Source organism: Psammomys obesus, unplaced genomic scaffold, assembly GCF_907164565.1.
Source record: "Psammomys obesus unplaced genomic scaffold, mPsaObe1.curated_primary_1811, whole genome shotgun sequence".
Lineage (NCBI taxonomy): Eukaryota > Metazoa > Chordata > Mammalia > Rodentia > Muridae > Psammomys > Psammomys obesus.
Genome location: NW_026596287.1, coordinates 563,247 through 572,787, shown reverse-complemented (window position 1 = coordinate 572,787; position 9,541 = coordinate 563,247). Strand labels below are relative to the sequence as shown.

The following is a 9,541-nucleotide window of genomic DNA, read 5'->3' as shown; positions in this document are numbered from 1 at the left end:
CTTTTTCCTTCTCCAAACCTCACCAGAAACACTCAGTTCTCTGCCTGGAGACGATTGCCCCACAGTTTCTGGTCATGTCTACAAATTTGGAGGTTGGGAAATCTCCGTAGTCAACGTCTAGAGCTCTGAAAGAATAAGGGAAGAAAGCCACCATCCCGACGAGGAGGGAAAACCGAACAGGAAAAATGCTGCTATCTCTTTGGCTGACACTCTAAAACCCGACCGGCTGTTAAGTAGTTTCAGTCTCGTGCCACACCCGCATGCTTCTTGGGTCGCTGGGTTCAGAACCCCCTCTCTGAGTCTGTCACCACCTCCCAGTTAACCGAAAGCGCAGTTTTCACCTTGAAGGAATATTGAGCGCTGCATGCTTTAACTGTCATATTTTTATGCGACTCAGCAAGCTTCTGCAAGCAAACAGTAGACAGTTGGTAAGGGTTTACTTTTACAAAGCTTTTCTTTGTGGCGGGAGAAAAAGTCAAGTTTAGCAGAGGATGGTTTCGATCCATCGACCTCTGGGTTATGGGCCCAGCACGCTTCCGCTGCGCCACTCTGCTAGTCATGGGAAACAGCGCTGGAATTCTTACCTTCATAGTTTCCTAAAGACGCCGCCCTGGTTAGGACAGCTATTCGGTTTGCATGGAAAAGCAGATCGAGTAAGATCTCGGAAGATTTTTATTTCAAATAGTGTCAGTGTTTCTTTAGAAAAGCAGCCTGTCGCTAACCTACCAGTCCCTTCATTTGACAGAGAAATTTTAATTAAAATATGACTACCATAGACGAGTAACCAAAACTGTTAAGTAGTGAAAGCAGATTATGTTTTCAAACGTTCCCTTAGCAAGAAAAAAAAAAAAAAAAAAGGAGTGGGAGCTGCATTGGCCGGGAATCGAACCCGGGCCTCCCGCGTGGCAGGCGAGAATTCTACCACTGAACCACCAATGCTCGCCTCTCTCCCTCTTCTCTTTAAGGTTCATGTAAGTGTATGACTTCTGTAGAAACCGGCACTACGGTCGATTTACACTTTTCTGGAATAACGTTGGGCAATGCTTCTTCCCGGGCCACTGCAGCCGCTGGGCGTCCCGGGCACTTGGCACCGGCTGGCGGACCGTGAACCCTGACACCCGCCGGGGACAGCGAGGAGGCGGGCACCCGCGGAAAGCGAGCCCGTTCAGGAAAAACTTCTCCCGCAAGGCACAGCGTGGCTCCCATAAAAATGTGAAAATGAGCTCGTGTTAAATGATTCCGAACAGTAAACTCAGGATGTGATCGCTGTTAACGTAATCGACGGAGAAATCCAAAGAATAGAAGCTTAACGAGAGGAGAAAAGGCCAGGAATGTCGAAACGAAGGTGTGAGCGAGGCCGTGACTGCTTTTTCTTTTGCACGTACTAAATCTGGTTTTCCCCGGGTGATCGACGGAGATCCCTAACCAGGGGAGTGAGGATTAAAAGAGGGCAAGAATGAAATAAGCACGCTCGGGACTTCATGAGATATGAAGCCAATCTGAGTTTTCTCCGAGTTCCTTACATACTGAAAAACAGCTTACACATGTATGAAGACAAAGAGTAAAAGTTCCTTATTTTGCTCTGCCAACTTCCTTATGACACACGTCATGAGTTCAAGAAACATTCTCTCTGAGCAATTTTTGTTATTGTTGTTTTGTGGGGTTTTTTTTGGGGGGGGTGTTTTTGAAAAAAAAAAAAACATTCTGATGGTAGAAAACCAAGTTTAAGTTAGTCAAAGGTGAAGCTGAGAAATTCTCTCCGGAAGGAAAAAAAAAAAAAAAAACCTTGAACGTTCAAAATATACTTTGGGATAGAAACTGAGGGTGGAGCTTCGTGGTGAGTGAATGAGAAGCAGAGGGACGAGGGGAGAGAAAGAAAATGAAAAAACAACCCCCCAACAAACCAATCTTTTATGTATGTAGCCTCAAAATCTAAATAAAGTGATAGAGAAGAAAGAATATTCAGTGTTGAATCAACACGTAAAACTTGTTCAGCAAAAGACACTGCTGAGAAATGTAAACACAAGCCACAGAGAGGCAGAGAATTTTCAGGTCATTCTTGATAAAGGGTTTCTTCTCAGAATGTGTGGTTCAGACAAGCAAACAACACATGCGCTGAGGAGGGAGAGGCTCTTTGGAAGCGTCAGTGGGGAGAGAGACCATGGCAGTTCAGAACTCTGCTCAGAAAGTCTACTCGTGTTTCCAGAGCTCCGCTGTCCAGAACCATCCACCTCTCTGCATTTAGGGAAGGCGTTAATGCCAAATTTCTGTTGCAAAGACAGAAAGGGACTCCCGCCAGAGAGGAAAGGGCCTTATTCCACAGAGAAAGCTGTTATGGGAAGATCTGCACACAAAAAAGATGTCCCTACAGCAGAGAGAAGTAAAGTTAAGGCAGGGGGTTCAGATAAGGTTACCCCCAGTTTGGAGGCCTCGGAAGCCATGTTTCTATCTGCTCTCACCCGACACTGACGACTTAAGACTCACATGCTACTCTTCGTTTTGAAAGTTTTACCTGGTTATTATCATGTTTCTGGTATGCGTGTGTACTCATACATGAATATGTGGATATGTGCATGGGTACGTGTGTGTGTGTCTGTGTCTGTGTGTCTGTGTGTGTGCCTGCACATGGAGGTCAGAGGACCTTCATTGAAAGTTGATTCTCTCCTTCTGCCCTAAGATGTTGGGATTGAACTCAGGTTATCAAGTGTGAGTGTCAAGTACCTTTACCACTGAGCCATCTCTCCAGCCCAGATGCCCCGCTTGCTTACTTAAAACAAAGCCAGATTCTCATTATTTGTCTTACAAGCGATGAGCTGAGCTGCTCACCACTGTCTCAGTCAGAACAAAGTGTTCACTAACTAACCTTTGGCCCCTCTTAGCCTGAGTCAGGCAACGAGAGGAACTGGCCCCTAAGTAAAACATGATATGATACAATCATGTTCCCCTGTCCTCTAAATTCCAAACAGCTGTCTTTTCTGGTATAACGACATCAAAGGAGATATAATTCCTTTCCTGCCCATCATAAAGAACAGAGACAACATCTCAATTAAGGAAAGAGATTGATTAATAAGAAAAAGCGCAACAAATACATTTGGTCGAAGTTTGACATGATGTCAGAGCCTAGAGATAGATCATTTAAAGACCCGGGAGAGCCATCTATCTTTATGATTCTAGCAGATGAACTATGGGCAGTAGAAATGTGCTTGTACCAAAAAAGAAGTGTGAAGAAACAGAAACAGGCTGAATGGGCACCCTAAGGTGGCCTGTCTACAGACTCTACCTGGCAGCACTGGTTCCTCACTCCTTTAGGATGAGACAACCTCCTGGAAGGTCTTACCAGGTGAGGTAGCTCATGAAATTTCTTCCTAGCCAGCTGTTACACAGAAGAGGGGAAGGCTGAAATAATATTTCAGAGGTTATGAAGGGGTCTAGTTTCTGTGGTCTGCCTTAGGCGTGTGCCTGGGGCAGAACAGGAGATGAAAGACAAACTTTGCCATCTTCAGATCACCCCCCTCCAGCTCTGAGAGGACAACCATGTCCCTGCACCTTGGAGAACAGACAATGACCATCCAGCCCACACTTCACAGACTTCGACTGTGGCACTGTGCACATAATCTTTCCTCTGCTCAGATCCTTCCTCTCTTTACACACATATGAAGCTCGTGTCTAAATTCCAAAGTTAGATAATTTATATCTTCTTCTGCCCTTCTTCGCTTCCCATCTCCTGAGTTGTCGCTCCCATGGCCACACTTTGGCTTAAAAACATCAGTAAGAAGACTAGCAACTCTTCCCTTGAGCCTACACAAGTGTGACAGCTTTATACCTGACGGTTGAAAGTCGATCCCAGGGACACACCTCCATCTTTTGCACATGTGTCTTCATTTGAATTGCAGTCCACTGCTCCACTTTTCACTGACTCAGAAACTCACCAGCCACCTCACCCCACACTACCGTACCACGTTTCCTTCATCCCACAAACATATCTAAACCCTGTCCTCAAGGAGGTGCTTCCTCACAGAGGACACTTTGCTTCCGTGACTCAAATTCTGTCTGGTGGTAACTGGAGGACAGCGCCTACCACAGCATCTAAGCTACACACAGGCACCGGTCTTCGATGATGAAAGCTGTCCGGAGCGGCTTTTCTGAAGGAGGTGCAGTTGCTAGCGTAAATTTTTTTATGTGACAGAAGAGCAGCATCCAGAGCTGCTCTTCTGTATCTGCCAAAATATTCAGCTGTCATCGTGAATTTGACTGCTCTTCCTTTTGTGTTCCAGATTTTCATCCTATATCCTGAAGGTGTACTACATGTGTGTGTGTGCTTGAAATGTATATGCCTTCTGAAGCAAATGATGATGAATTCCTGATAATGTTTCTTGATCTGAAATTTATTTTTAGCCAATTCAGGTTTCCTTTGATTGGTGCTAGTGTTCTAAACCCCTTTCCTTGAGCAATCTACCATTGTTCTATTTGTGTCCTTAAAATATGGTTTCTTTTTGTCTCAACAAATCTAAAAGAACTGAAGTAATACCGCATACATACACATTCCATTCTAACTACAGTATAATAAAACTAAAAACTAGTAGCAAGAAAGTTGGAAGCTGAACAAATGTATCAATATTAAACAACTTACTCTGGATCAGCTTACCCCCAGCAGGTCAAGAAAGAAATCATAAAGTAAAACTGTAAGTGTCTGGAAGCCTGCATCTTGTCCTTCTGTGATGCTTCCTTGGTCTATGTCTTTGTCTTAGAAATGGTGACAAGGATGGGCATACAGCTCTTGATAGAATGTTTACCTACCATGCTGAAAGCCCAAGTACCACATACAAAAATTTGACTAACAAATAAAAGAAAAAGTAACATGATGATAAGCTTTAGAAATTTTCACAAGGTGTAAATCCAGTGATAACCTCTCAAATGCCGCAGAAACGCAGTGATTCTTGGGAAGGGGTTTTGGCAGTTTTCTACTATATTGATATGACTCAAGCGTCCTGTGCTGATTAGTTGACCTTTTTATTGTTGTTGTTTCTGTTTGTTTGTTTGTTTGTTTGTTTGTTTGGGGTATTATGTTTTGCTTTCTGGTCAACTTAACACAAACTAGGGTCATCTGAGAAGAGGAAGCCTCAATTAACAAGATGGCTCCATCAGACTGGCTGGTTCACTGGCCTGTGGTGTGTCTTCTTAATGATTCATGTAGGAAGACCTAGGCCACTGTGAGCGGTGCCGCCCCCGAGCAGTTGACCCTGGGTGATCCACGGAGACTAGAACAACCCTGGGTGATCTTTGCTTCGGTTCAGTTTACTTGTTTTATTTTTTTAATTTTTAGTTTCCGGTTTTGTTCTTTTCAGGCAGGATCTCACTAGCTCAGGCTGGCATGGAACATAGGATCCTTCTGCTTCCACCTCCCAAGTGGTTGGATCCAACTAGAGGAACCTACAGCTGACCTGCAGACTCATGAGTCACTGTCTAAATAATCAACTGCTACGTACGATACCACCGTTCTTTCATTTACTCCCAACACAAGTCATTCTGTGAGAATGCTGGAGGGATGGTTAAAGTACGTGCTTGTCTTCAGAAGATTCTCAAAACTTTGGTTTCCACTACTCATGTTGGGCACCTATAACCTAAGTTGCAAGGGATCAGTTTCCCGATTCTGGTCTCCACATACATCCACATACACTTCTACAGACAGACATAAAAATACAAATAAAATAGATCTTTAAAAAATATTTCTGGAGCTGGGCGTAGTGGCACCCGCCTGTAATCCCAGCACTCGGTGAGGCAGAGGCAGGCTGATTGCTGTGAGTTCAAGGCCATCCTGATTTACAAAGCTAGTCCAGACAGCCAAGGCTACACAGAGAAATCCTGTCTTGCAAAAACAAACAAACAACACACACACACACAAATAAAGTAAAAGTAATTCTGTTCAAAAGAAATATCTTGAAGCAAATGAGAGGAGAGACACAACGTAACAGAAAATGTGCCACGCAATGAAAGCATGAAGAAGAAGATACATTATAAGCAACTACATCAGGACAACATAAGGAAGGGAGAAAGTGGGAGGCAAAGTCACCATTGCTACATTATCTTTCAAGGACCTAGGAAGACAAGGATAAACTAAAACCAAAATCAGCCAAAAAGGAGAAACAATAAAGTTCATGCAGAGCTAAGTTAAATAATGACTAATAAAATGATGGTAAACAGTCAATGAAACTAAGATTTTACTTCAATAATATAAACAAAATTTTCAAACCCTTAGCTTGCTAAATATGAAAAAGAGAAAACTCAGATCACAGAGGAGATGAAAAAGGAAACAACAAAACAAACAACCAAAAGAAAATTATTAGGGATTATTATGAACATCTTTATGTCAACAATTTTGATAACTAACCTAGAAAAAAAAAAGAACAAATTCCTGGAGACACACTTTGCTAAAATTAAGCCACAAAGAAATATAAAATCTGAAAAGATCATTAACAATGAATAGCAATGAAGAGGTTTCCATCAAAGAAAAGCCCCCAAGGCCAGAGGCCTTCACGGCAGAGTCCTACCAAGAGACTGAAGAATAACTAATATTAACTCTACTTAAATGACGCCAACAAAATTAAGGAGAGAATTATTCCAAGTACGTTCTATGATGCTAGCATTTACCCTGATGCAAAAGCTGACAAAGACACAATGATAATGACAAAATAAGACTGCAGGGTGACATCTGTGATGAACATGACTAAGTAAATACTCAAGGAAACACTCAGAAGCCAAATCCAACAGTGTACTTAAAAGATGACTCACCGTGACCAAGTGGGATCCAGGGATGGTCTGACAAGTAAGGGGCTATACCGCGCCAGGGGAGACAAAACCTCACTCTCGTCTCAATAGATGCAGAAAGCACGTGATACATTCGGTGGCCCTTTACATGTACGTTTACATATGTCAAAAAGCAGTTTGATTCAAGTTTAAAATACTGCTTTAGTTTTTTTTTTTTTTTTTTTTTTTTGTAGATGAAACAAGATATGGCTTCAATTTAATAGAGATATACACTTATAGAGATAAAATAGTAGTCGTTTTTAATAAACTATGGTGGGAAGTCACTGCGGAATTTAAATTGTGTGGGTGCGGAGATAATGCTAACATTTTACCCAGGTCTCAAAAGGATGAGTCTTCGGCCATCGCTGCGGACGTCTCTTAGAGCCTCTGCACATGTTTGCAGGAGTGAGGGAGCATGTTTGTGTGCCTGGCTGCATCTGTGCGTATATTAAATGCAGTGTTTCGTGCAAAGGATTCTCAGGTTCTTACTTTAGATGCTGAGGAGTCTAAGAATCCTCACAAATCACCCAAATGGTATAAAGCTTGAAAATAAGCACCTTGTAGGACTAGCAGATTGGGAGGAACACAAACAGTCACTTTTCGGGGCTTGTAAATATACCCAGGCAGCAGAACACTGACGAAGTTCTCTGAGCAAGATTTTATTTGAGGAAGATCATCATAATGGGTCAATAGGAAACAAAACAATATAATGTATCAGGATGTATTAATATGCTTATCATTGGAATAATTTTTTTTTTTTATTTTCTGGCCAAGGAGACCCTTGTCATCAACCTCCTGAACGCTCCCTTTACCTCTTTGTTCCTCAGTGTGTAGATGAGGGGGTTCAGCATGGGGGTGATGATTCCGTAGAAGAGGGACACCATTTTCCCCCTGTCCTTGGAGGCAGGGGACGGAGGCTGCAGGTACATGTAGATAGCAGTGCCGTAAAAGAGGACCACCACAATCAGGTGGGAGCCACATGTCCCAAAGGCCTTTCTCCGACCTTCCGCTGACCTTATTCTCAACACTGCTTGGACAATAAAAGCATAAGATATGAGGATGAGAGTCACGGGGATTAAAAGGAACAGCACACTGATGAAGAACAGCTCTGCCTCATTAGCGGTCGTATCTACACAGGACAACTTGAGGAGGGCAGGGACTTCGCAGAAGAAGTGATCCACTTCCTTGTGACCACACAGTGGCATCTGAAGGGTCCACGTGGACTGCAATACTGAGTTGCTGAAGCCACTGCCCCAACATGCAGCTGCCAACTGGAGGCAGCGCTTTTGGTGCATGATGACTGGGTAACGCAGAGGCTGACAGATGGCTACAAACCTGTCAAAGGACATGACGCCCAGGAGAAGACATTCCGTTGAACCCAAGGCCAGGAAGATGAAAAGCTGGGCCACGCAGCCGCCATAGCTGATCACCTTCCGGGTGCTGCAAAGGCTGACCAGCATCTGCGGCACTGTGCTTGTGGTGTAGCACAGGTCCAGCAGGGACAGGTTAGTGAGGAAAAAGTACATGGGGGTGTGGAGTTTGGAGTCCAGGCGGGATACAAGAATGATCATCATGTTCCCAAAGATGGTCAAGATGTAGGACACCAGGAACACCACGAAGAGCGGGAGCTCCAGCCATGGCCGATCTGAAAACCCTAAGAGAATGAACTCCTGTGAGGCGCTCTCATTCGCCAGACTCATGTTAAACAGCACAGCCTCCGGGTCCCTGGAACACAAGCGGTCAGGAAGTTGGTGAACGTGTTTACCGGGTGAGCCAAACAGGTATGAGGTGATGGTGCAGGAGTTTCATGTGTTCAAACACTGATCCTGTTAGTGTGAAAAGTGTGTGTGTCTGTCAAACCTTTCAGAGGTGTTCATGTCTTCCTAAAAGTTTTTACCACAGTGATGTCAAGGTTACAGCACTTCATCGGTTCCTGCGGTCACAGATGTTCTCCTTTGGTGTTTTGCTGTTCTGTGGATGGATGGCCGTTCCCGGATCTTTCTACCTGGGTATCTGCCAGCGAGGGGTCGGCAGTGGCTACAGATATGGCTCCTGTTATCTGAATTCACTCTACTCTCTCTCCAGAACCAGTGAGAGTCTCTGGTTGTAGGCATTAAAAAATATATATACGTTAGCCTCATTTCTCCACCATTTCTGCCCTTCCCTCAAATGAATCCAGGTATTATAGTATCTACCTGTCAGTAAGTTTTCAAATGCAGTGTGGGGAGACTTACCCTCTTACTTTCATGTCCCAGAATCTACCTGCACAGGACTGTCTGCTCAAGTGATATCTGAGGCTGGCAGGCCTGGCTCATCCACCCCAGCTCCCTTCTGTACCTAGTTTCACTGCTCTGAGAATTGGTCTTGTCCTCTGATCTTCTGGTTCCTCACTTGTAAGGGTTAGTTAGGGTTTCTATTACCGTAAAAATATACCATGACCAAAAAGCAAGCTGGGGAGAAAAGGGTTTATTCACCTTACACTTCCACATCGCTCTTCATCACTGAGGGAAATAAAGACAGGAACTCAAACAGGGCAGAAACCTGGAGGCAGGAGCTGATACAGAGGCCATGTTTACTGGCTTGCTCCTTAAGGCTGCTCAGCCTGCTTTCTTGTAGAACCCAGTATCACTAGCCCAGGAATGGTACCACCCACAGTGGGCTGGGCCCTCCCCATTGATCGATAATTGAGAAAATGCCTTACAGCCCTATCTCATGGAGGCATTTCCTTAACCGAGGC

General features: G+C 44.1%; 1 protein-coding gene and 2 non-coding genes across 3 annotated transcripts; all 3 read right to left on the bottom strand.

Moving 5' to 3' along the window:
• Window positions 1-482: 482 nt before the first annotated feature.
• On the bottom strand, window positions 483-554 carry Trnam-cau (transfer RNA methionine (anticodon CAU)). The gene has a single exon. It is a non-coding gene; the product is annotated as a tRNA-Met (tRNA).
• Window positions 555-868: 314 nt separating this feature from the next.
• Trnag-gcc (transfer RNA glycine (anticodon GCC)) lies at window positions 869-939 on the bottom strand. Its single transcript has one exon. It is a non-coding gene; the product is annotated as a tRNA-Gly (tRNA).
• Window positions 940-7,562: 6,623 nt separating this feature from the next.
• LOC129668860 (olfactory receptor 2B2-like) lies at window positions 7,563-8,504 on the bottom strand. The gene has a single exon (XM_055596962.1). The coding sequence runs from the start codon at window positions 8,502-8,504 to the stop codon at window positions 7,563-7,565; it is 942 nt and encodes a 313-aa protein (XP_055452937.1).
• Between the last annotated feature and the right edge of the window lie 1,037 nt (window positions 8,505-9,541).